This window comes from Lepidochelys olivacea, assembly GCF_965140295.1.
Source record: "Lepidochelys olivacea isolate rLepOli2 genome assembly, chromosome: 5".
NCBI lineage: Eukaryota > Metazoa > Chordata > Testudines > Cheloniidae > Lepidochelys > Lepidochelys olivacea.
The window spans coordinates 26,810,418-26,838,287 of record NC_140415.1 but is presented as its reverse complement, the minus strand read 5'-3'; the positions used below and the strand labels follow the sequence as shown (position 1 = coordinate 26,838,287).

The 27,870-nt window shown below is 46.3% G+C and overlaps 1 protein-coding gene across 2 annotated transcripts in view; it reads left to right on the top strand.

Annotated features, from left to right (window-relative positions):
• The window catches only part of CPLANE1 (ciliogenesis and planar polarity effector complex subunit 1), a 180,072-nt gene that overhangs the window by 14,331 nt on the left and 137,871 nt on the right, over positions 1-27,870 (top strand). For both annotated transcript variants that reach the window (XM_084628687.1, XM_084628686.1), the window contains exons 6-7: positions 13,352-13,458; positions 22,704-22,860. In XM_084628687.1, the coding sequence (XP_084484813.1) occupies positions 13,352-13,458; positions 22,704-22,860 (264 nt within the window). The remainder of the gene's footprint in view (positions 1-13,351; positions 13,459-22,703; positions 22,861-27,870) is intronic.

The window sequence follows — 27,870 nt, the reverse complement described above, 5'->3', positions numbered from 1 at the left end:
CTAGAGCAGTGGTGAGCAAATGTTTTGGCTCGAGGGCCACATCTGGGTATGTAAATTGTATGGCGGGCCATGAATGCTCATAAAATTGGGGTTTGGGGTGTGGGGTGAGGTGTGAGGGCCCCGGCTGGGGTGCAGGGTCTGGGGTGGGGCTGTGTATGAGGGGTTGGGGGTGCAGGAGGGTGCTCCAGGCTTGGAGGGTGGGACCGAGAGGTTTCGAGGGTGGAAGGGGGATCAGGGCAGGGGGTTGGGGTGCAAATTCTGGGCGGTACTTACCTCAGTTAGCTCCTGGAAGCAGCAGCATATCTCCCCCACACTTACCACACTCCAGCTCCTATGTGTAGGCATGGCCAAGCGGCTCTGCGCACTGCACCGTCCACAGGCACCGTCTCTGCAGCTCCAATTGGCCTTCATTCCCAGCCAGTGGGAGCTGTGGGGGCATCGCTTGGGGCAGGGGAAGGGTGTGGAGCCCCCTGGCTGCCCCTACCTGTAGGAGCCCGAGAGGGGATGTGCCTCTGCTTCCGGGAGCCGCGTGGAGCCCTGGCATGAACAGAACAGGGCAAGCTGCTGACCCTGCTTCATGGCTGGAGCCGGGCAAGCCCTGGACCTTGCTCCCCAGCTGGAGCTCGAGGGCCAGATTAAAACATCTGAAGGGCCGGATGTGGTCCCCACGCTGTAGTTTGCCCACCCCTGTACTAGAGGGTGCAGCACAGCAGACAAACTGCCTCATCGTTGTCCTCTTCCCAATCCCAGCCTCCTGCCAAGAGACCATTTTGATGGGACTCCCCTGGAGTTGCCAAGGCTACACAGCAGAATTTCCTTTCATTCTTCCCACAAAACCCCCTTCCCTGTCCCTCTTCAGGGATCCAACTCATGAAAGGATCCTCAGACAGGAGGTAGACTCCCTAAAGTGGAAACTAGGTCAAATTATGAAGGATGAATATAAACAAACATAAGCATGTAGGGACAAAATTAGAAAGGCGAAGGCCCTTAAAAAGATCACACTATCTAGAGACCTAAAGGGTAATAAGAAGCCTGTGTTGCATGATCTGCTAATGGTTTAAGAAACGGACTCAGTGACTTGGCTCCTTAGTCTGCAGCAATACCTACTCGAACAGGTCATGTGGTCGGCTTTGGAACTGAGGCCATCATCAGGTCGGAGATTGCCCTCAGGTTCTGAGAGTGCTGCCACTTCATGCTGTGGAGCAGGCGCTCCTCTCTCGAAACAGAGGAGCCATTCCCCATCAACTTTACCAAGGAAAAGGTCACATGAGCCCAGTTGACACCACTCCAGGTTTTGGGGTGATTCTTCTGCCTCTCCCAGGAAATACATGGATTGGCATTGAACTGGTGCTGGTACAGCCGCAGACTTCCCCTCTGCCCCATGGGTGCTCGACCCCGCCGCCCCGACCCCGCGTCTTTACTGCCTCCTCTCCCGAGTGGGCCGTGTCCACACTCCTCCCCCTCCCTCCTGGAAAGTCCTAAGCACGACCAAACACCTGTTAGGTGGCCGGGGGTGGTGGTGTGTGTGTGTGTTTGGGAAGGGGAGGAGTGGGGATGCAGCAGGGGGGGGGGGGGGGAGCTTGGCCGCCGGTGGGTGCGGAACACCCGCTAATTTTTCCCTGTGGGTGCTGCAGCCCCGCAGGTAACATTTCCCTGGTAACATAAGAATGACCATACTGGGTCAGATCAAAGGTCCATCTAGCCAAGTATCCTGTCTTCCAACAGGGGCCAATGCCAGGGGCCCCAGAGGGAATGAAAAGAACAAGTGATCCATCTCCTGTTGCCCATTCCCAGCTTCTGGCAAACGGAGACTAGGGACCCCATCCCCGCCCATCCTAGCTAATAGCTATTGATGGGTCAATCCCCATGAACTTATCTCATTCTTTTTTGAACCCTGTTATAGTCTTGGCCTTCACTACATCCTCTGGCAAGGAGTTCCACAGGTTGACTGTGTGTTGTGTGAAAAAATACTACTTTTTGTTTGTTTTAAATGTGCTGCCTATTAATTTCATTCTTGTGTTATAAGAAGGAGTAAATAACACTTCCTTATTTACTTTCTCCTTACCAGTCATGATTTTATAGACCTGTATCATATCCCTCCTCAGTCATCTCTTTTCCAAGCTGAAAAGTCCCAGTCTTATTAATTTCTCCTCATATGGCAGCCATTCCATACCCCTAATTATTTTTGTTGCCCTTTTCTGAACCTTTTCCAATTCCAATATGTTTTTTGAGGTGGGGCTAGTACTTACTGAGTCTTTGTCTCGCTGTTCTTTTTTGACTTTCTTAATTATATTTTTACACTTCATTTGCCAGAGTTTATGCTCCTTTCTGTTTTCCTCACTAGGATTTAACTTCCACTTTTTAAAGGATGTCTTTTTGTCTATCACTGCTTCTTTTAGTTTGTTTAGCCACGGTGGCACACTTTTTTGGTTCTCTTGCCTTTTTTAATTTGGGGTATACGTTTAAGTTGAGCCTCTATTATGGTGTCTTTGAAAAGTTTCAATGCAGCTTGCAGGGATTTCACTTTTGGCACTATATCTTCTTAAATTGCTCATTTTTGTGTAGTCCCCCTTTCTGAAATTAAATGCTACAGTGTTGGGCTGCTGTCGTGTTTTCCCCACCACAGGGATGTTAAATTTCATTATGGTCACTGTTATTGCCTAGCGGTACAGCTATATTCACCTCTTGGACCAGATCCTGTGCTTCACTTAGGAGTAAATCAAGAATTGCCTCTCCACTTGTGGGTTCCAGGACTAGCTGCTCCAAGAAGCTGTCATTGAAGGTGTCAAACTTTATTTCTGCATCCCATCCTGAGGTGACATGTACCCAGTCAAGATGGGGATAGTTGAAATCCCCCATTATTATTGTTTTTTATTTTTATAGCCTCTAATCTCCCTAAGCATTTCACAGTCAGTGTCACCATCCTTTCTGTATAGGCTCCCCCTTTCCCAAAAGTTTCCCCAATTTCTAATAAATCTAAACCCCTCCTCCCTATACTGTCATCTACTCTACACATTGAGACCCTGCAGTTCTGCCTTTCTAACTGGCCCTGCGCGTGTAACTGGAAGCATTTCAGAGAACACTACCATCTCTTACTTAACAGCCTAAATATGGTCTCTAGAATCTTTCTCCTATCCTTCCCTTCATCATTGGTACCTACATGTACCATGACCACCTGCTCTTTCCCAGCACAATACATAAGTCTACCTAGATGTCTCGAGAGATCTGCAACCTTCTCACCAGGCAGGCAAGTCACCAGGCAGTTCTCCTGGTCATCGCAAACCCAGCCATCTATGTTTCTAATGATCGAATCCCCCATAACTGTTACCTGTCTCTTCCTAATAACTGGTACGCAGTAGGGAGTTTAGAAACCCTACACTGTTGATGCCAGCTCTGGCGTCCAGGAGTCCGGTACTGACGGGGGAGACGCTGGTACTGATTGCTTCCATGTTGGTGGCATACCAGGCAGCTACAGACCTCCTCTGCCTTTCGGTCCCAACCTCTCCTTAGTTTCCAGGATTTTGCCAGGGCTGCGTCAGCTATAACCCCTTTGATTGAACAAACTGCTGAATGCTGGGATCTATCTGGACCACACCCCAATTTTTCAGTTCCAGAGGTTGTGGAAGTAGGTTTGGTACACGGGACCTCAGTACTGGGAACCTCCTTGGCACTGATGGAATTGGCACGGCAAATGCTTCTGTGGCAGCTTTCACCGTCCTCCACATTGGTACCATTGGACACTGGTACTGCTGTTCGCTTCAGGACTGATACCGCTTCTGGGACCAATACTGTTTCCAACGGCAGTGCCTCGTTCTGGTGATGGATGAGTCAGACCTCCTATTTGCTCCCTCTACTCTCATTCTGCTCTTATCTCTGGGATCTTGAGGTTCCTCTGCCTCACTTGGTATGTAAGTGGAACTCTTACAAGAGAACACCCACAAATTGATGGACATTTTACAGCTGTCTTCTCCTGGGAATGTTGCCCTCCCTATCAATGCACTCCTTGAACCGGCTAAGACCCTCTGGAGCACGCTGGCTTCAATAGTGCCTGTGGCTAAGTGCCTGGAAAAGTGCTGTTTTGTTCTTGTGCAGGGATTTGAGGGGTTTTACTCCCATCCTTCTCCAGATTCCTTAGCTGTAACTGTGGTGAATAGCAGTCCACTCCTGAGGATAGGGACTCTAAATGATTGGACCTTATGGGCAAGAAGACTTGCATCTCCTTACAGATGCAAATAGCTAGCTAGCAAACCTTGCCTCCAAGTATGATTTTGTTAACTGGACAGCGATGTAAGTTTGCAGAACAGCTGTCCAAGGCCTTGTGGAGAAATTTTGGCATTTGTCACTGAGGGCTGCTTGGCGGCTAAGATGTCCTTGCAGTCCACACTTGATGTCGTGGACACCTTGGCCAGGGTGATAGCCTCTGCAGTCACCATGAAGAGGGCTTCCTGGCTGTAGAATTTGAGCATTGCCCCCGATGTCCAGCAAGCCATTGAAGATTTGCCTTTCCAGGGCAAAAGCTGTTCTTGAACACAGCTGACAAGATGCTGCACTCCTTCAGGAACTCCAGGGCTCCTTGGGGGCGCCACTACAGAGTCCAAAAGCAGCAGTATCTTCTGTAGTGTATGTTGGGCCAGACTTTCCCTCCTCCAAGGCAATGGGACTATCCCAGAAAGAGAGGTAAGTCCCACCAGAGAAAGTAGCCGTGGTTGGGTTTTGGCCAGTCCACACCCTCTTCTCTGATGCCTTCCAAGTGCCCATTTTGACTCCTGGGTCCAGAGCACTGTTCCAGTTGCCGCTCCTCATCTCCCCCCTTTGGGGACAAGCTAGCCTGCTTTCACAATGCTTGGGACTCTGTCATTACTGACAGTTGGGTCCTAAGCATGGTCAGATCCTCTCCATCCCTCCTCAGGGACTTCTCTCAGGAGTTGCTGCTCCTCAAACAAGTCCACTCTGCTGGCTTTGAGAGTGGTGGAGAGGGTTCCACCGAAACACCAGGGTCACAGCTTCTACTTCTGTTACTTCCTGATGCCCAAATCCAAGGGAGGGAAAAGACTCATCTGTCGTGCTGTTTAGACTACCTCAGGGCAACCTGTCAAAAGTAGGGCAAACACGCCAAACTGAGGGTGTGTTCTGTAATTAGATTTCACCAAGCCAGTAACAAATGTGAACTCCTGGATCATTGTAACAGTCTTACCATGGAGTCACAGACAATCCCCTTAGACCAGTGGTCCCCAAACTTTGTACCTCACGCCCTTCTTTACCCCGTCTGTCCCTCCCATGGAGCCAGGAGCAGAGTAGCAGCTCCGGGGAGGGTGGGGCGGGGACGCAGGTAAGAGGGTCGAGGCTGGGGCCACAGCTGGGGGCGGGAGCGGACCCTCGGCCAGGGGCCGAGGCCTGCAACCGCAGTTGGGCATAGAGTCCCGGCTGTGGGATGGGCAGCTGGGGTGTGGGGCGGGAAGCCTCTCAGACCAGCATCTGAGCCTGAAGCCAAGACCCCACCTAGACAAACCTTGCCACCGCACTCTGCTCCACCTCTTTCGAGCGAGAAGGCTAAGGAAGGGCAAATAGTCTCTCCTCCACAATCTCCTTCCCACCGAGAGCCGCTCAAAACAGGACCCCCTCAGGGGGCATATTATACTGATCCCAGAAATCCTGGGGCCCAGCGATGCCCTTGCCACCCCATTGTGTATACTGGAATCCGTGGGCAACATACTCACCCCCCCCCCAACAAGGACTGCCTACCATATCTAAACTGAGCACACAGGAATCGCCTTTACCCCTCAGTACAGCACCCTCGGTACCAGCAGGGGAAGGGGATGAAGAGGAAGAAGAATCCTCAGACCAGGAAGGGACACCACCTACGCACCTGTCATTATCTTCCCCAGATGATGCTGTCATGCCTCCTCCCCCCAGTATGGGGAATGATTTTAAACAATTTCAGGACCTATTTAAAAGGGTGGTGAGTTTTCTAGACATCTCTCTGGAAGAGGTCCTGGTGGCACAGCACAAACTTGTGGACATTCTGAACATATCCTCCTCTTCCAAAATCGCTCTTCGCATGAACGATGTGATAATGTAACCTGTCAAGTCCATTTGGCAGACCCCTGCAACTGTTCCACCAATATGTAAGAGGTCTGACAAAAAATATTATGTGCCAGTTAAGGACACAGAGTTGCTCTTCTCCTATCCAGCACCCAATTCTCTGGTAGTCGATTCAGTCCATGAATGGGGCAGACAACAGCAACTTAAGAATACAGTTGTTATGATAAGGACTGGAAGAGGCTCCACCTTTTCTGCTGCAAGGCTTAATCCACAGCTACACTGCACCTGTGGATAGCCAACTATGAAGCCTTGCTGATTAAATATGATTATAACTACACAATATTTTGAATTAGTTGACTTTTTATTTCTGATGAGAAAAAAGAACAATTTACAGTACTTGTATCAGAGGGTCAACTAATATCTAGAACAGCCCTCCAAGTCGCCCTGGACTCTGTGGATACAACAGGAAGATGAGTGGTGATGAGAAGGGTTTCATGGCTCCATCTTTCTGGCTTCTCTGGGGAAGAGCAATCCACAGTTGAAGATTTACAATTCAAGGGGTCCAAACTCTTCTCTGCAAAGATTGAAGATTCTCTCCATATGCTCAAACACTCAAGGGTGATGCTGCGATTCCTGGGTATTTATATACTGTGACGGGGCAAGGCCAGATGGCTATAGACAAGTAGTGGGAGATAGCTATATTAGCTCCAGGCTAAACAAATCCCTGGTACCAGGATAAGTTAAATGGCAGCTGCTCCAGGTCAATTAAAACACCTGGGGCCAATTTAGAACTTTCCAGAAAGCAAGGAGAATGCTAGGTTGATTGGGACACCTGAAGCCAATCAGGGGCTGGCTGAAACTAGTTAAAAGCCTCCCAGTTAGTCAGGTGGGTGCCGATGTCAGGAGCTGTGAGAAGAAGTTGTGTTGTTGGAGAGACTGAGCTGTACACACCGTATCAGGCACAAGGAAGGAGCCCTGAGGTAAGGGTGAAGTGGAGCCTGAGGAAGTGGGGGCTGCTGTGGGGAAGTAGCCCAGGGAATTGTACATGTCATGTTTCTAAAAGGTTAGCTATCATAGCTGATACTACTAGGGTCCCTAGGCTGGAGCCCAGAGTAGAGGGCGGGCCCGGGCTCCCCCTTTTGCCCCCACCCCCAGATTAATCGCGGAGACTGGGAGACAACAGAGACTGTGCAAGGAAGGATGGCTTCTCCTCCCCTCCCTCGCTGGCTTATGATGAAAATGGCTCAGTAGACTGTGACCCTTGTCTCTAGAGAGAGAAGGGTTATGTGGAGGGTTACAGTTATCCTCTGAGGCTGGCGAAATCTGCCAGATAACGCGGGACTCATGGAGACAAGGACAGAGCTCTGTCACAATACCGAAGTTCAAGAAGTGACAGAGGAGTTACTATGTCCCGCAATGCTACCGCCACACACTGTATTCACAACAACAACGGCAGTATGAACCACAGTGTTGAAAACAGAGACCAGTGAGGAGACAATAGCCTACTCCTGGTGCTGCTGCATCACAATCATTGATGTCATAGAAGATTACCGTTGGAAGAGACCCCAGGAGATCATCTAGTCCAACCCCATGCTCAAAGCAGGACCCAACTGCAACTAAAGCATACTAGCTAGGGCTTGGTCAAGCCAGGCCTTAAAAACCTTTTAAGGATGGAGATTCCACCCCCTCCCTGGGTAAGCCATTGTAGTGCTTCACTTCCCTCCTAGTGAAATAGTTGTTCCTAATATCTCTCCTAGACCTCCCCCACTGCAACTTGAGACCATTGCTCCTTGTTCCGTCATCTGCCACCACCGAGAACAGCCTAGCTCCATTCTCTTTGGAACCACCCTTCAGGTAGTTACAGGCTGCTATCAAATCCCCCCTCACTCTTCTCTTCTGCAGACTAAATAAGCCCAGTTGCCTCAGCCTCTTCTTGTAAGTCATGTGCCTCAGCCCCCTAATCATTTTCGTTGCTCTCTGCTGGATTCTCTCCAATTTGTCCACATCCTTTCTGTAGTGGGGGACTCAAAATTGGATGCAGTACTCCAGATGTGGTCTCACCAGTGCTGAATAAAGGGGAATAATCACTTCCCTCATTCTGCTGGCAATGCTCCTACTAATGCAGCCCAATATGCCATTAGCCTTCTTGGCAACAAGGGCACACTGTTGACTAATATCCAGCTTCTCGTCCACTGTAATCCCCATCTTCAAAAATGCCGCTTAGCTAGTCGGTTCCCAGCCTGTGGCAGTGCATGGGATTCTTCCGTCCTAAGTGCAGGACTCTGCACTTGTCCTTGTTGAACCTCATTAGATTTCTTTTGGCCAATCCTCCAATTTGTCTAGATCATTCTGGACCCTATCTCTAGCCTCCAGCGTATCTACCTCTCCCCACAGCTTAGTGTCATCCGTGAACTTGCCGCGGATGAAATCCATCCCACCATCTAGATGATTAATGAAGATGTTGAACAAAACCAGCCCCAGGACTGACCCCTGGGGCACTCTGCTTGGTACTAGCTGCCAACTAGACATTGAGCTGTTGATCACTACCCCTTGAGCTTGACGATATAGCCAGCTTTCTATCCACCTTATAGTCCATTCATCCAACCCATACTTTTTTAACTTGCTAGCAAGAATACTGTGGGAGACGGTATCAAAAGCTTTGCTAAAGTCAAGGTATATCACGTCCACTGCTTTCCCCATATCTATAGAGAAAGCCATCTCATCATAGAAGGCAATTAAATTGGTCAGGAACGACTTGCCTTTGGCGAATCCATGTTGACTGTTCCTGATCACATTCCTCTCTTCCAAGTGCTTCAAAATGGATTATTTGAGCACCTGCTCCATGATTTTTTCAGGGACTGAGGTGAGGCTGACTGGTCTGTAGTTACTTGGATTCTCCTCCTTCCCTTTTTTAAAGATGGGCACTATATTGGCCTTTTTCCAATCGTCCGGGATCTTCCCCCCGAGTGCCACGAGTTTTCAAAGATAATGGCCAATGGCTGTGCAATCACATCAGGCAACTCCCTCAGCACCCTTGGATGCATTGCATTGGACTTGCGCATGTCCAGCTTTTCTAAATAGTCCTTAACCTGTTTTCATCACTGAAGGCTGCTCACCTCCTCCCCATACTGTGCTGCCCAGTGCAGCAGTCTGGGAGCTGCCCTTGTCTGTGAGGAATAAGGCAAAAAAAGCACTGAGTACTTCAGCTTTTTCCACATCATCTGTCACTAGGTTGCCTCTCCCATTGAGTAAGGGTCCCACACTTCCCCTGACCACCACCTTTCTCCTAACATACCTGTAGAAACTCTTTTTGTTACCCTTCATATTACTTGCTAACTGCAGCTCCAATTGTGGTTTGGCTTTCCTGGTTACACCTCTGCATGCTCAAGCAATATTTTTAAACTGTATTTTTATAGTCTTCTGTCCAAGTTTCCACTTCTTCTAAGCTTCCTTTTTGTGTTTAAGGTCACCAAAGATTTCTCTGTGAAGCCAAGCTGGTTGCCTGTCATATTTGCTATTCTTTCTGCACATCAGGATGAGATACCTCCAGAGTACTCAGAGATCCTTACTATCTTGGACTACCTTCTTTCCTTAAAGAAGTCAGGTCTGTGTCTCAGCTCACTGCCTGTGCAATTGTCAGCAATCAACACCTGCCTGTATTCTAGCCAAGGCTTCACATTGCCAGGGAAGACAGAAAATTCCATTCTCTGGGTGTCTGTTGAGCCTTAGCTTTCTGCCTGCAAAGGACAAAGCCCTTCAAGCAATCTCCAAGTTCCTTCATTTCTATTTCTGGGTGGATAAAGGGAAAGCACTCTCCTCACAGACATTCTAAATGGATCTCAAGTTGCATCCTGCTTTGCTATGAGCTCCTCAAAATATGAGGGCTCATTCAACCAGAGCCCAGGCTGCCTCATGGCTTCTCTTCAGGGTGTTGTCCTGGAGATGGGTAGAGTGGCTACATGAGGCTCTGTGTATATCTTTACTAGACATTACGATATGGTACAAGCTTCTTCAGCAGATGCATCTTTCAATACAGCAGTCCTGCATGGTTCCTTGCATCCTTCTTGTCAATGAATATTGCTTGCAAGTTACCCACAGTGGAATAGCCATAGGGATCACCACTCAAAAAAGAAAGGAAAGCTATTTATCTCACAGTGACTGAAATTCTTTGAAATATGTGGTCTCTCCTACACCACTTCTTTGGATCCTTTTCTAAGTTATTTGTGGTAGAAAAGGAACCGGGAAACAGGTCGGTCCCTATCTCCCTTTATGCCTTGAGTTAAGAGCACAAGGAGACACAGGGTGCAGGTGTAGACCAGTGGACAGTGCTAGTGAAAAATCTTTTGGTCTCAGGGAGACACAACGTGTAGGCACCTGTCTGACAGTGGGGGTTACATGCCTCACTCACTTAGTGTAGGTCTACGCTTACATTGGCATGTAGAGTACAGACACCACTGGTATTTATGCACATGCTAGCTGGGCATGCGAAGATGAGAGGGCACTGCTTAGGCAAGTAGAGTATAGACAAGCTAAAATCTTAAAGTATCCTTGTGTGGCTCTCTACGTGCCAAAGCAGTACCTCCCACGCCCACGCTGCTGTTTTTAGCAGTGTAGCGTCCCTCTGCAAGCGTCTTTCCCTGTTGCAATGAAAGGCTCTCGGGTGCGTGGTGGGGGGGGCTGGCAGGGGAGAGGCAGCAGGGAAAGGATCTGTCGGCTCCCTGTTGCTGGAGTCTTTCTGCACTGCCTCCCCCTTGCCGGAGCCTTTCACCGCCACATGTTGCGGCACACCTCACTGTGGGCGCAACCTACCTTTCACTCCCTCTGTAGCTACATGTCGCTGCAAGTGTAGACAAAGCCTTAGTAAATTCTGTTAGATGCCTATCTTTATCTTTAGGCACCTAAATATCTTTATAAATCTGACCCCTCGTTTGTGAGACTAATTGCTGGCTGCTTAAAAATACAATGCTAAAGGGTGCTGCAGTATGTCAACATTTTCTAGAGGCTGGATGAAGTGTTAATTATGTGTTTGGATTTCGAAGTTTGTCTCTAGGCCATGGGTTCAAAGCAGGCCTACATCAGCAATGACTGAACATTCTGTGTTTAGTAGCTATGTGAAATTACTAGTTGTCTGACACAAGTAGAAGACAGTTTTCCACATCACAGGCACCAAACTGGTACTAAATATTAGTTAGGCAAAAATAGATACTTAGCAGTAGACTGTTGAAAAATAGCAAAATGATTTTAAAAATAGTTCTGAAGTTGTTTCCATTTCACAAGGTTCTAAAGGGACCCATTTTTTTGCAAACACATTTTTTTGCAATTTGTCTCAATTTTTTAAATTACTGAAGTTTTTTTTCTTTTCTTTCTGTGAAAACTGGGTTTGTGGTAAATGAGACACTTTAAAATAAATAAATTCAATCCAGGGGAAAAAACCTCTCAAAAATGGAAAATGTTGATGTCCTCAATTTCTCATGATGACACTTGCAGCACTGTTTATTTAATCTAATTTTCATTAATCAACACTAGTGTAACTATATCAGTGGTACAGAATGTGCTTACATATGAAAGATTAAACAATTGGAGGTAAAACAGGTCATGGCAATCCAGCGCTAAGCATTCCCACAACTTGCAGAAGGCACATAGTCCGCAAAACTGACAGATACAAATCTCCCTTTTTTATTTTTTTAATCAACTGGAAAAAAAGGTCTGCAAGCCATAGACTCTCTAGCATATAATCCTAAAATTTAGAGGTAGTTGTTTTGCTGTGTTTAGTGTGACGTTACACTCCATATTCTTCATACAAATATTGTTATGATGTGAATATGGCATAACTAAGATGTTTTTATGCAAGACGAGTCATGTGAGATCCTTGGGAAGGTTATGATTTACTGAATATCCATAGGGACCACATATATCAAAGAACTCCAGTTTCTATAAAGTAAGTAACCTTCCTTTCGACTAGAGACCAAGAAGAGAGACCTTACTTTAAAGTATTATCAAAATGATAAGACATTGCTGCAACATACTGTTAATATTTTGCTGTCTCAACTTTTGTTATGAGAACCCAGTTTTGGGCCTCAGTCCTGCAATCTCATCTGCACTGGTGATTTCTTGTACCTGCTGATAACTCCAGTTATTTCAATATGGCTCTGTGCAGGCATGGGGAACTGATTCGGCAGATCTGATTGTAGGATCAGAAACCTGGAAGGCCTTTCCTTCTGGAATCCAGCCATGTATTTATTTATTCTTGATTGAACTGGAAGGGGTGATTACTTCTGTGTGTCTCAAAAAGCTCTGAAGATCTTCCCCACTACCCTTCTTCCTGTTTTTAAAAGCGTCAGTTTAAGGCTCTGCATTATACATCCTTCTGGCTAAGGGAGACTAGATGGGATTCCAGTATCTGTGGAAAAACTGTGTTCTAATTGTCCTCTCTCAGTTCATGCATCATATATGTATTTTTCCAACCAATTCTTTTTTTGTCTCTACAAATGTAATCTGTAGGATTTATTGTCAAATTAATAATAATTCAAACCAGTCACCTGCACTGTCCTGCTAAAGTGCTTACATACGTGTTGTTATAATGTACTACATGCATAGAATTTTGCCATTTTTTGTTTTAATTTGTTTACTATTTTTCTAGTAAGACAGCAGAATAGGTGTAGGTGTGGTGGACTTGCTCCTATGTAAGGATATGTATGTAAGGATTCATGGAATTTTATCATGTTACCTGCAGCCACCATTTTTAGTTCACTTTTCTGAGAAAGAGCCCCCCGCAATTCCTTTTTAATAAGTATGGAAAGTTTTGGTAGCAAATGAAGATTTGAGTATAGGCAACTCTCAAATACGCTTTTTTAACAGCTAAAACCCATAGCTTTTTAAAGTTTCGGAAGTCTACTGTGGAAAATTACATCTCAAAGTAGTAAACCTACGAGGGGGAAGTATGGGACCCTGTAGAGGCCTGTAGTGCTTTCTAATTTAATTGTACAAACAAAAAATGAGTAATTTGAACTATAACCTCAACTGAATACTAATTCAGTGTGACAAGGTAAATTGCCTAGTTAGATTGATTTATGTAATCTATTACCTACTCAGGCTAGTCTCATATTCAGTTCTTAGGCAACCAAAATGTTGTATCTCGTAAGATACTGGGATAGTTTAAGCGAGGTTACAGCGTGGTTGGCAAATTGCTTTTATTGGTTTGTCCTAAGTTCTAAATCTAAGTGAAAAATATTTGTATTACATTTAATTGTAGTAATAGGATTGCACTGATCAAGTAAGTTTGAGAGAAAAAAAAACATTTCTTTTGCAGATACTAGGTGACTGCTGCTTGTGCTCTTTTGTGTTTTGTTCTGGGGAATGCTTGATGCTGACATTTTTGGCACTGCGGTGGCATGAAAACAGTTTCAAATTCATTAGGTGAGTTCAAAGTTATTTGAAATTTTGCCAGTTTTACAAGGAATATTTGATTTATTTTTGATCAAGCATTTTGAAGTCAAGTTTTCAGAGTAATGAATGGACAACCTTGGACACTTTTATGTCAAACTAGTTTATGAATACCAATACTTAAGGTGAATGAACAAATCAGGTATTTGCAAGCACGCATGGCTAGCCTGCATTGCTTATATATACACATAAGCTAGTCATGCACAGAGATATAAACAACAAATGTACCTCCCTAACTTGCAATACAGAGCCCGTAATGTTTAATTTAAAAAAACAAGCAATTTTATTTCAGAGCAAATTATAACTATATACGTTGATCTGTTTTTACTGTTGATTTTTGGCAAGAAGCTGCTCAGAGGCAATGTCAGCTAATTTGCATAAAGCATAGGAGTTCTGAGCTGAGGTTTTCTGCTCCAATCTTATCTTTTGTGAAAGAGCAACAGCATACTCTTAACGAGAGATTGAGTTGGGGGGGAATTTCTATTTAGAGCCTAATGATTTGGATGTGTGCCATAAACTTTTACTCGTGCATCTCCTGACCTGGAAATGAATGCTGTTAACATGCCTCTGTGCAGAAAAAAGTCAAGGAAAGTGTGGGCCCCTTACTGAATTAGGGAGGCAACCTAGTGACAGAGGATGTGGAAAAAGCTAATGTACTCAATGCTTTTTTTGCCTCTGCCTTCACGATCAAGGTCAGCTCCCAGACTACCGCACTGGGCAGCACAGCATGGGGAGGAGGTGACCAGCCCTATGTGGAGAAAGAAGTGGTTCGGGACTATTTAGAAAAGCTGGACGAGCACAAGTCCCTGGGGCCGGATGCGCTGCATCAGAGAGTGCTAAAGGAGTTGGCGGATGTGATTGCAGAGCTGTTGGCCATTATCTTTGAAAACTCATGGTGATTGGGGGAGGTCCCGGACGACTGGAAAAAGGCTAAGTAGTGCCCATCTTTAAAAAAGAGAAGGAGGAGGATCCGGGGAACTACAGGCTAGTCAGCCTCACCTCAGTCCCTGGAAAAATCATGGAGCAGGTCCTTAAGGAATCAGTTCTGAAGCACTTAGACGAGAGGAAAGTGATCAGGAACAATCAGCATGGATTCACCAAGAGCAAGTCATGCCTGACTAATCTAATTGCCTTCTGTGACAAGATAACTGGCTCTGTGGATGAAGGGAAAGCAGTGGACATGTTAGTCCTTGACTTCAGCAAAGCTTTTGATAAGGTCTCCTACAGTATTCTTGCCAACAAGTTAAAGAAGTATGGACTGGATGAATGGACTATAAGGTGGATAGAAAGCTGGCTAGATCGTTGGGCTCAACGGGTAGTGATCAATGGCTCCATGTCTAGTTGGCAGCCGGTATGAAGTGGAGTGCCCCAAGGGTCGGTCCTGGGGCCTTTTTTGTTCAATATCTTCATTAATGATCTGGAGGATGTTCTGGATTGCACCCTCAGCAAGTCTGCAGATGACACTAAACTGGGAGGAGAGGTAGATACGCTGGAGGGTAGGGATAGGATACAGAGGGACCTAGACAAATTGGAAGATTGGGCCAAAAGAAATCTGATGAGGTTCAACCAGGACAAGTGCGGAGTCCTGCACTTAGGACAGAAGAATCTCATGCACCGCTACAGACGAGGGACCGAATGGCTAGGCAGCAGTTCTACAGAGAAGGACCTAGGGGTTACAATGGACGAGAAGCTGGATATGAGTCAACAGTGTGCCCTTGTTGCCAAGAAGGCCAATGGCATTTTGGGCTGTATAAGTAGGAGGATTGCCAGCAGATCGAGGGACGTGATCGTTCCCCTCTATTCGACATTGGTGAGGCCTCATCTGGAGTACTGTGTCCAGTTTTGGGCCCCACCCTACAAGAAGGATGTGAAAAAATTGGAAAGCGTCCGGCGGAGGGCAACAAGAATGATTAGGGGACTGGAACACATGACTTATGAGGAGAGGCTGAGGGAACTGGGATTGTTTAGTCTGCGGAAGAGAAGAATGAGGGGGGATTTGATAGGTGCTTTCAATTACCTGAAAGGGGGTTCCAAAGAGGATGGATCTAGACTGTTTTCAGTGGTAGCAGATGACAGAACAAGGAGGAATGGTCTCAAGCTGCAGTGGGGGAGATTTAGTTGGAGAGTAGGAAAAACTTTTTCACTAGGAGGGTGGTGAAGCACCGGAATGTGTTATCTAGGGAGGTGGTGGAATCTCCTTTCTTAGAAGTTTTTACGGTCAGGCTTGACAAAATCCTGGCTGGGATGATTTAGTTGGGGGTTGGTTCTGCTTTGAGCAAGGGGTTGGACTAGATGACCTCCTGAGGTCCCTTCCAATCCTGATATTCTGTGATTCTACGATCAGAAAAGTTTGAGATATTAGACATATTAGATCTTCCAGTCCATTCCCAGCCAAAATTATATTGTTTCCTACAGTATATTGTTCAGTGTTTGGCTAGTGTTTTGTGCAAATCTCAAGAGATGAAGTTTCTATCACTTTTTTTGGGAGATTAGCCTAGAATATAGTGTAACTCACTGTCAGGAAGTATTCCTGACAGTTTTCCTATATTTTCCCGGTCTTAGTTTCTTCCTATTAGTCTGTGATACACCCCCATACACACCTTAGGTAACTCGTCCTCCTCTCTTGCTTCCTTCAAATATTTATAAATTGTGTTTTTACTGTACCCCTGTTTGTCATTTCTAGGCCTGGTCTACACACAGGTTGTATATTAGAATAACTGTGGTGGTTGCTGGAACGGAGACTTTTTACTGATATATTTCAGAGTGACAGCCGTGTTAGTCTGTATTTGCAAAAAGAAAGAGTACTTGTGGCACCTTAGAGACTAACCAATTTATTTGAGCATAAGCTTTCGTGAGCTACAGCTCACTTCATCAGATGCATACAGTGGAAAATACAGAAGAGGTTTTTATACACACAAATCATGAAAAAATGGGTGTTTTATCACTACAAAAGGTTTTCTCTCCCACCACCCCACTCTCCTGCTAGTACCCGCATGGCCCCACAGTACGCTGACGTTTTTATGGCTGACTTAGGGGACGAGAGCTGAGGAAACGTTGTTCTAACGCCCCTACTCTACTTGCGCTATATTGATGACATCTTCATCATCTGGACCCATGGAAAAGAAGCTCTTGAGGAATTCCACCATGATTTCAACAATTTCCATCCCACCATCAACCTTAGCCTGGTCCAGTCCAAGGTAACTTATTTCCCCTTGTCTTCCTAACCAACCCCCCCCCCCCCCAACACACACACACACACACACACACACAAACCCACTCTCCTGTTGGTAATAGCTTATCTAAAGTGATCACTCTCCTTACAATGTGTATGATAATCAAGGTGGGCCATTTCCAGCACAAATCCAGGGTTTAACAAGAATGTCGGGGGGGGGGGTAGGAAAAAACAAGGCAAAATAGGCTTGAATAGAGACTGGGAGTGGCTAAGTCATTATGCAAGGTAACCTAAGTTAACTGTATCCAATTTTCAAATAAATTCCAATTCAGCAGTCTCTCGCTGGAGTCTGGATTTGAAGTTTTTTTTTGTTGTAATATCGCAACTTTCATGTCTGTGATTGCGTGACCAAAGAGATTGAAGTGTTCTCCGACTGGTTTATGAATGTTATAATTCTTGACATCTGATTTGTGTCCATTTATTCTTTTACGTAGAGACTGTCCAGTTTGACCAATGTACATGGCAGAGGGGCATTGCTGGCACATGATGGCATATATCACGTTGGTGGATGTGCAGGTGAACGAGCCTCTGATAGCGTGGCTGATGTTATTAGGCCCTATGATGGTGTCCCCTGAATAGATATGTGGGCACAGTTGGCAACGGGCTTTGTTGCAAGGATAGGTCCCTGGGTTAGTGGTTCTGTTGTGTGGTATGCGGTTGCTGGTGAGTATTCGCTTCAGGTTGTGGGGCTGTCTGCAGGCAAGGACTGGCCTGTCTCCCAAGATTTGTGAGAGTGTTGGGTCATCCTTCAGTATAGGGTGTAGATCCTTGATAATGCGTTGGAGGGGTTTTAGTTGGGGGCTGAAGGTGACGGCTAGTGGCGTTCTGTTATTTTCTTTGTTAGGTCTGTCCTGTAGTAGGTGACTTCTGGGAACTCTTCTGGCTCTATCGATCTGTTTCTTCACTTCTGCAGGTGGGTATTGTAGTTGTAAGAATGCTTGATAGAGATCTTGTAGGTGTTTGTCTCTGTCTGAGGGGTTGGAGCAAATGCGGTTGTATCGCAGAGCTTGGCTGTAGACAGTGGATCGTGTGGTGTGGTCAGGGTGAAAGCTGGAGACATGTAGGTAGGAATAGCGGTCAGTAGGTTTTCGGTATAGGGTGGTGTTTGTGACCATCGTTTATTAGCACTGTAGTGTCCAGGAAGTGGCTCTCTTGTGTGGACTGGACCAGGCTGAGGTTGATGGTGGGATGGAAATTGTTGAAATCATGGTGGAATTCCTCAAGAGCTTCTTTTCCATGGGTCCAGATGATGAAGATGTCATCAATATAGCGCAAGTAGAGTAGGGGCATTAGGGGACGAGAGCTGAGGAAGCATTGTTCTAAGTCAGCCATAAAAACGTCAGCGTACTGTGGGGCCATGCGGGTACTAGCAGGAGAGTGGGGTGGGGGGAGAGAAAACCTTTTGTACTGATAAAGCACCCATTTTTTTCATGATTTGTGTGTATAAAAACCTCTTCTCTATTTTCCACAGTATGCATCCGATGAAGTGAGCTGTAGCTCACAAAAGCTTATGCTCAAATAAATTGGTTAGTCTCTAAGGTGCCACAAGTACTCCTTTTCTTTTTACTGATAAAGTTATACTGGTACAGTCCTTTGTGAATGCAGTAGAACTGGTATAAAGATGCTGTATATTGGTATAGCTTATTCCTCTTCCCATGTGGGAAGCACATTAATAGGGGTATAACTGCATCCACACTATGAGGGTTGTACTCTCATGTTAACTATGGGAATTAAAGTGGTACAACTTTTATGTGTAGACAAAGCTTTGCCTATTTAGCCCTTCTTCAGAAATCAATCCCTCCCATCACCTAATCATGAGTATTGCTTTTCTCTGACCTTGCTTCCATTTGTTAATACTATTTCTTCAAGTGATTGTTCATGTTGATTCCAATCAGGTGTGCGCGTGCCACATGAATGGTCGCTGGAAACTTTTTCCCTGAGCAGCTCCTGCTGGGTTGGCTAGGGAGCTCCCTGGAGTGCTGCCCTGATAGCGCTCAATATATAACCCTGCCAACCTGACCCCCTTTCAGTTCCTTCTTACCATCTGTGGCGGCACTGGAACTGCATTTCACTTGTTTGCAAGTGTTCCCTTAGCTGTTCCTTAGTCCTACCCAGTTCTTGTTTTGTAGTTAGTTTATTATTATTTGTAGTTCTTCCCTCATCCCATGTTGGGCTTCGGGGCATGTCTCAACCGCAAGAATTTAAATCTTGCAGTATATGCAAGAAGCCTATGTCCAATAGCGGCCCCACGACTTGTGCCTGTGGTGTCTATGGGAGGCGCAACAGTGTGAGCCCTGCAAGATTTGTCGGGCTTTCAAGCCCAGTGCTAGGAAGAAATGCGACTTCCGTTTGAAGCAGCTATTAATGGAAGCCACACTCCATCCAGCAGCACCTGACCGCCAAGTCCCAGGCCCGAGGTCGGTGCGGAGCACCCCCAGCGTTGGTCCATGAATCGGTACCAAGGAAGGACTCTGGTGCTAGATACTCTCGGTACTGGAGATCCCTGGCACTGCAGTGTGGAGCGGCCCCCTGGCACTGGTCAACATCACCGGTGCCCCACAAACACCATAAGAAGGTAGACAGAGGATGCTCTCCTCAGAGAGCAAGACCATCCGAGAAGACTTTGCTCCTCAGAGGAAGGACTCTACTTCCAAGCAGTAAGAGCTCGTGCCGTCAACTCCGGCACCCCAGTTGGCACCGTTGAGCCCAGCACTCAGTGACTCTCTCTGGCGGGGCAGTGGTTGGTGGAGGAATTGGAACCCCCCCCCCCCGCCACCCCAAACACTTTTGAGGCTGCAAAGGAACTTATAGAAAGTACTGTGCCTCAGCCCCTTACTGTTAGAGAGAAGTATCCAGCACTGTCCAGACAGGTGCCATCTAGAGGCAAGCCCACGATGATGCTCTCCATCGCCAGACTGGCACTGTTCCCGGTCTCCATCGCCGCAACACCCCCCAGCACCGGCCCCAGTACAAGATCGCCCAGTGTAGGGAGCGTGATGATCTGTGTCTCCAGCACTGAGGGGTCGGTACTGATCACGGTCACCCTCTCTCGACTGGCACCGAGACACGGCACAGGAACACAGGAGCTGTTCTCGATCATGGGACAGCCGGCACTGATCCTCTACATGATCATTGCAGCAATGATCCCTGACTTCCTCTTCCTGGCACCTTCCGCCAGCTCAGGAATCATCGACACCGCCCTGGTCGTCGTCCTCGGACTCTGAGGCAGACTTCTACTACCTGCGGCGCAGTAGGCACAGGTTGGATAAACGTCAGACACGCACAGTCGACCTGGCAGCCACAGGGGCCACCTGCTGTGCAGTGGCCCTTCTGAACCCCCAGGGCTTAGTATCAGTCCCTGGCTATCTCTTCCAGGGTTTCTAGGTCTGTAGCATCGGGGCATCCTCCTGCACGGTCACTGGCAGACAGACCTGCCCTTTGTGCTACAGAGGTGACCCGATCCAGACCTCCCCATCGTACTACAGAGTGGGCAGCAGAACCGGCTCCAGACCCACCCATAGCCCGGTCACATCTGACTGTGCTGAACCACTGGACGCCAATGCTACCCAGAGCAACCTGAGCACATAGTGGGTCTTGAGGACCCTGTACCCCCACTGGCTTTCTTGTCATCTTCGCCTGATGAGGCAGTGGCAGGAGCGTCCGCTTCAGGTTCTCCGCCCATTGACTACAGGGTGCACCAGGATCTGCTTCGCCGCATTGCCCATAACGTGGGCCTACAGGCAGAGAAAGTAATCAAGTCTAAGGACTTGATGGTGGACATTCTCACCCTGGAAGTTCCTTCCAGAATGGTGGTGCTAGTCATTAAAACTATTTACAACTATTATAATACCCTGTGGCAGACTCTAGCCTCCATTCTGCCCACCGCCAAGGGTATGGAGAGAGAATACTTTGTTCTTTCCAAGGGATATGAATTCTTGCTCCCCGGTAGTCTCGGCCATAAATGAGAAGGAGTGCCAGGGGCAGCAGGCGCTGGCTCCCAAGGCTGAAGAGGCCAAATGTATGGACCTCTCTGACAGGAAAGTTTATGCCGTTGGGGGCTACACCTGAGGATGGCTAACCAACAAGCTATCCTCAGCAGGTATAATTTTAACTCATGGGACTCTATGTCCAAAAAGGAGGAGTTGCTCCCCACTGAGTCGAAGGCTGAGTTCTCAGCCACTGCTTTCCCCTCCTTGACCAGAGCCGAGACATCACTGCAGGTTTCCCTTGACTTGGCTGACTCTGCGGCACATACCATCTCCTCTGGTGTGGTCATGAGAAGAACCGCATGATTCCAAGCTTCCGGGCTTCCCCCGGAAGTTCAGCAGACCCTACAGGACCTTCCCTTTGGCGGTGCAGGGGCTGTTTTCAGACCAGACGGACTCGAGGCTTCACAGTCTAAAAGACTTGAGGGCAATTATGAAATCTCTGGGGATGAACACTCCTGCTACCCAGAGAAAACCCTTCAAGTCTCAACCCCAACAGCAGCAGAGGCAATACCAGCCCCTCCTGAGGCAGGATTCATACCGCTGTAGGGGCAGGAATAATAGGCGTAGACCTTCCAACCCTTCCTCAGCCAAGGGCAGGGCCCGACCAAGCCATCGTCAGGGTCCAAGAAAGGATTTTCAAGGGACGTCTGAGGATGGCGTACCAGTCACTATCCCAGATCCTTCCTCCCGCTTCTGAACCATCTACCCCTCTTCTACTGTGTGTGGTCCCATATAACATTGGACCACTGGGTTCTTCGCATGGTAGAAGTGGGATATTCTCTCCAATTCTGCTGCTCCTCCCCGCTGTCCCACCCCCCTTCCCCATCTCTTCTCTCAACCTTTCCAGGCTACTATACCCCTTTCAAGAGTCTGATTTGTCTTGTCTACCCCCAGGTTTCACCTAACTTAAAAACTACTTGCTTAGAAAATCAGAATACAAAAGTAGCACAGCACACTATTACTGAAAATTGCTTATTTTCTCATTTTTACAATATTACTATAAAATGACTGGAATATAAATATTGTACTTACATTTCAATGTATAGTATATAGAGCAGTATAAACAAGTCATTGTATGTATGGAATTTTAGTTTTGTACTGACTTTGCTGGTGCTTTTTACGTTGCCTGTTGTAAAACTAAGAAAATATCTAGATGAGTTGATGTATGCCCTGGAAGACCTCTGTGTACCCCCAGATGTACAAGTTCCCCTGGTTGAGAACCACTGATCTAGACAACCCCTGGCAGGTGTTTGTCTAACCTGCTATTAAAAATCTCCAATGATAGAGATTCCACAATACCCGAGGCAATTTATTACAGTGCTTAACCACCCTGACAGTCAGGAAGTTTTTCCTACTGTCCAACCTAAACCACCCCTGCTGCAATTTAAGCCTATTGTTTCTTGTCCTATCCTGAGAGGTTAAGGAGACCCCCCCCCCCCGCTCCCCAGACTAAACAAACCCAATTTCCTCATAGGTCACGTTAGTTTTCGTTGATCTTCGCTGGACTTTCTCCAGTTTGTCCCCCAAATCCTTTTCCACAGTACTCTTTCATAAGCAGTCATTGTCCATTTTGTAGATGTACAACTGACTGTTCCTTCCTAAATGGAGTACTTTGCGTTTGTCCTTATTGAATTTCAACCTGTTTACCTCAGACTATTTCTCCAGTTTGTCCAGATCATTTTGAATTTTAATCCTATCTCCAAAGCACTTGTAACCCCTCCCAGCTTGGTATCGTCCATAAACGTTATAAGTGTACTTTCTATGCCATTGTGTAAATAACTGATGAAGATATTGAACAGAACCGTACCCAGAACTGATCCCTTTTGGGACCCTACTCGATATGCCCTTCCAGCTTGAGTACAAACCACTGATAATGGCTCTCTGGAAACAGTTTTCCAACCAGTTGTGCACCCACCTTCTAGTAGTTTCATTTGGTTGTATTTCCCTAGTTTGTTTATGCACCATTATTTATCATTTAATATAATTTTTTTTAACAGTTCTTTACCTTATCATATCCACTGGGCACAGCAAGCATGTTCTCTGCCCACTCTGGTTCCAGTGTGTGAGTCCGTAAAGTCGAGAGGAGCTTTGCTTACTGCATTTTCAAGGGATGGACTTTTACTGGCAGTAGCCGTTAATCAAAATGATCCAAAGGTATGACTGGTAGAAAGTAGAGCACTAAAGCTAATCTTGCAAATAAAATACAGTTTGGCAAAAGTGACCTTTATTAAATTGTTTTAGAATTGCCTCTCAGATAGGCTTTCTATTTAATCATAACCGTATTTATAGCTAGGAAGTTCTTCAGAAAAGCATGGCTCTCAGGAAGATGGATCATCTGTTTGATTCTCAAAACACCAAAACTTTATATAGAAATTCTCTCCGACTACCACACTATATCTGACCTCCCATTTCTAGGCAAAGTTATTGAGAAAGCAGTGACAACTAAGCTGAAGCAACATGTTGCATCTGCCATTATCCTGAATGCTTAACAGTCAGGCTACAGCCTGAAGCACAGAATGAACACAGCCCTGGCATGAACTGTTCTTTGAGTAATGGTCCCTATTGTATTCCACTGTGGGAGGTTATGCATGTGCACCATGTGCCCGCAGCTGGTGAATTTGAAAAGTGTCTGTTGGTCTGTGCGTGTGACCTGGCTCACCTCATGCCTCCATCTGACAGGATAAAGGGCGGGGCAGACCACCTCTGCATTTCCTTCTCACCACTACATACTCCTTTTCGTAACGACCAGCGTCCGTAGCTTCAGCTTTGTCCTGCAAAATAAGAATTAGTTTTGTAAATAGTTTTAACAGTTATACAGTTTTTATAGTCTACAGTTTAGTGTTTTATAGATGTATTATAGATTTATTCTCTTGGACATATTGCTCAGTAGCTTTTCCATCAGAGACCCTATGAACCACCTCACAAGAGACAGAAGGTTCAAATGACGTGCTTCCCCATAGCAACAGGCTATGTATCTCCATCTCAGCCCCTACCTTGATGTTGTTTTTAATGGGCGCTTGAGAGCTGCACGTCACTAAGCCAAACACTTCCTGACCCCTACACACTGTTTGGGGGTTGTTTAGCACTCTTTTCAACACCTGAAGTGCAATAACAATGGACAAGTGGGTGGTGAACATCATCCAATCTGGCTAAATCATAGAGTTTGCATCCCTATCTCCCCCCAAAAACCCTCTCCACCCCTGTTCAGGAACCACTTTCACAAGAGTATTCTCAAACAAGATGAACTCCCTATTGTAGTGAGGATTGATAGAATTCTTCCCTATGCAATACAAAGGGAGTGGGTTTTTCCTCTCCTTACTTCCTGTTACTCAAAAAGAAGGGCAGTTGGAGACCTATCCTCAACCTCTGCCATCTCAACCGCTTCATTCACAAATTCAGATTTCTCATGGTCACGTTGGAATATGTATCGTCCCCAGAGTCTTGATCAAGATCTTCTCAGTAGTAATAGTAGCTCACATCAGAAGTCGTGGTCTCATTGTCTTCCACTGTCTCGCTGACTTTCTCCTTGTCACCAGGAAGCCTATGCATCAACTTTTATGATGCTGCACCTCTTCTCTTCACTGGGAGTCAGAGTAAACGCTGAAAACTCCAGTTCCATGTGGCAAACTCCAGTTCCATGTGGCAAACTACCAAGCCCTGTTGGTGAAGTATGACTCTAACCATATTCTGAATTCACTCATTTTGTTGAACATCTGCCACAGGACCAGAGGGAACAATTTCATGCTCTCATTTTGGAGAGGAAATTGCTAGCTAAAACCTCCCTCCAAGGTACCCTAGATTCTACGGACATGGCTTCTAGATCCCTAGCCAAAGCCTTCACAGATCTTTGGACTGTTAGAGGAGATCTAGACCCCAGAAAAGGGAACCCCACCCCCTTCTACAGCTACTTTATCTACACCTCCCTGGAAGAAACTGTTTTTATGTCCTGGACAAGGACCTCAATCTACCTACCTTCCCAGATCATGTGCTGAACAATTCCATCCAGCCCCCTTTTGGACATCAGGTATCCCACTTCCTCACTGTCTTGGAATAGATTACCTCAGACAGATGGATTTTGGAGGTGATCAATGTGGGGTATTCCATCTTCTTTCACTGACTGAGATCTCTTGAAACAAGAGGTCCGGTCTCTTGTACTCTTGGGGGCAATGAAGTCATTTCCCCCAGAGTTTGTCAGAAGGGAATTCTGTTCCAACTATTTCCATGTTTCCAAAAGGGATGGAGGTTGGAGACTGATCCTCAACCTAAGAAACCTGAATCCTTTTCCAGGACTACAGGATGGTGACACTAGCCACTATAATTCCATCCTGAGATTGGTTCGTCATCCTCGACCTCAAGGATGCCTAATTTCATATAGCTATCCACGCTTTCAGAAACACAGCCTGCAAACAATTGCAAGGACCTGCCTACAACTTGTGGTCCACATGACAGACTCCACATTCATCACACTTTAGGCGAGGCTGCACCTTAGGTGCTTTCAGATATGGCTAAGGTCTGTGTTCACTCCAAACAGATACAGTTTTTCCAAACATGTCACAGTACCTCAGAAAGTTCTAAACTCTCTCAGGTGGTGGTGTTGGAAGGTCTGTGTTGGAACCCCATTCTCACATTCCCCACTCTGAGCTCCTTATAACAGATGTTTCTCTTCTGGGATGGGGAACTCGCCTCACAACCCAGAGCAAGTGGTCTGCACAAGAGGTCACAGTCCACATCACATCCACATTCTGGAGCTGAGAGCAGTTCATTATGCTTGTCAACGCTTCCTTCACCCCTCAGTCAGTTTAATGCTGGACAACAGAGCAGCAATATATTCTATCAACCAACAGGGCAGAGCAAGATCCCTATCCTTATGCATATAGTTAGTAAGGATATGGTACTGATGCATCACCCGTCAGACAGACTGCTGAGATTTCTATCTCCCAGGCCTCCAGAATACAGTTGCAGACTCCCTAAGCACATGTTTTCTTTAGGACCATAAACAGTAGCTCAACAATTCAATCTTCCACAGCATTTGTCAAATCTGTGGTCTCATAAAAGCAGACCTCTGCCAGTCCAAACATTAAATGTCACCTTTTCTGTTCCAATGGAAGATACGGTGTCAACTCATTGTGAGATGTTCTGATAATACCATGGCCTATTGTTTGCTTATCTGTCTCTACCTCAAGACCTTATTCAAACTTCATCAGGAAAGAGTGAAGGTTATTCTCCTAGTGCTATCCTGGCCAAGACAAGTGTGTACTTGAATCTCCTCTACCTGTCTGTGTCAACACCTCCCTGACTTCCTCTCAGGAATCATCTCTTATTACGGAACTCCGGGACCCTGATCCATCCCAACCCTTCCTCCTTGAACCTGAGATCGCGGTTCTGAAATGGTTCTCATGCATGGCACTAACCTGTTTGGGTAAGGTCCAATCAGTTCTCTTATCTATCAGGAAACTTAGTACTTGCAAAACTTATCTTCAAAAGTGGAAATGTTTCCACTACTACTGTTCTGTTCACTCTTCCCAAGCCTCAGAGGTTCTGCTTTCCAAAATCTTGGATTATTTGTTGGATTCAAAGTTGCAAGGCCTTTCAGTTGAACTCAGAGTACATTTGACCATTATCACAACCTTCCATTCACCCATCAGTGATTTCTCAGTCTTTGTCCATCCAACAACAGTTAGATTCCTCAAGGACTCACACATCTTGTTTCTGCCTGTATGGAAGCCAGCCCATAGTGGGACCTAAATTTGGTTCTCAGTGCCCTCAGGAAACCTCCCTTTGAACCAATGGCCACCTGTTCTCTCTTTCACTTCTCACCCAAGACTTTGTTCCTCATAGTCATCACTTCAGTTAGACAAAGGGAGAGCTCAGTGCTTTTATGGCTGACCTGCTATGTACTACCGTCTATAAGTAAAGGTTGTACTGCATCCTCATCCTCGCTTTCTCCAAAAGGTTTCTTTGGAACACCACGTTAATCAAAAGATTCGCCTGACAGTGTTCTACCCAAAACCTCATCTCTTTAGAGAGACTAGCCTGCATACACTAGACATCGGAAGGGCCCTCACCTATGTTGAAAGGAAAAGCCTGGAAAATCTGCTACCTTCTCGTTGAGTTACTGGTTGGGAGTCTTGTGCGGTGGAGCATCCAGAGTCCTACTTGAAGAAGGAGTAGAGATTACTTACCTTACAGTAACTTGAGTTCTTTGAGATGTTTTGTTTCTGTGGGTGCTTCTACCCTCCTTCCCTTTGGCTGTGGAGGCTCTGTTCCATGGTTGAGAAGGAACTGAGTGGTGGTAGGCCGTGGCTCCCTATATGTTGTTCTTTGGAGGCATGAGGTGCTGTTCTGCGTAGCCATGAGCCCGTGGCCACCTCTTTGCATTCTCCATTTGAGAGCACACACATGTGCATACGTCCTACAGTGGAGCACCGAAAGGGACAAACCATTTTGAAGAACTGAATTATTCTAAGATAAGGAACCACTCCTTCCATTCCAAATTCTTCAGGGGAGTGTGCTGTATTGGTCACAGACTCTTCTGTCCCTGTTCCCTTTCAAGCCTCATCCATTATGCCTCTATCCCTTCCAGCCTGTTCCTGTTTCAGTCCTGTCTTTTCCCTCCTCCTTGGCTCCTTGTTTCAGTCCCAGTCTCCCAGCATCCATTCTGCGTGGGACTGTTGTTCCCTGTCTATTCAAGTCAGTCGTCTTCCTTTTTCGTGCCACATGGGAGCCAGTTTTGGTGTGTGAAACCAGAGAGGACTGCAGCACCTGGGAGCAGCAATTAGAGGGAAGTCCAGCTCAGCCCCTATAACTGTGGGATGGAACATGCTCAATTCAGATGGAATCTTTGGAGAACTTTGCTGCCAAACTCTAACAAGTCAATGCTGAGAATATAATGAGATTTTGAAAGGTTTCCAATTTGGCCAAATTTAAGTACTTTTGCATGGGAATAGCAAAAGGCGCATCCCTGACACACAGGCAAGCTGATGCCAAATTTCAAATCCTTGCTACAAAAGTTGGAGGTTCTAGAGCTTTTGAATGTGAGAATTTTTTTATTGTGGGCAAAAGATTCTCAGATATTTTTCCTGGATGTGGCTGTATTGTTTTATCTGAAACTTTCCAGAAAAATTCAGTCTGCGGCAGACACCAGATAATTTCAACCCAAGTGAT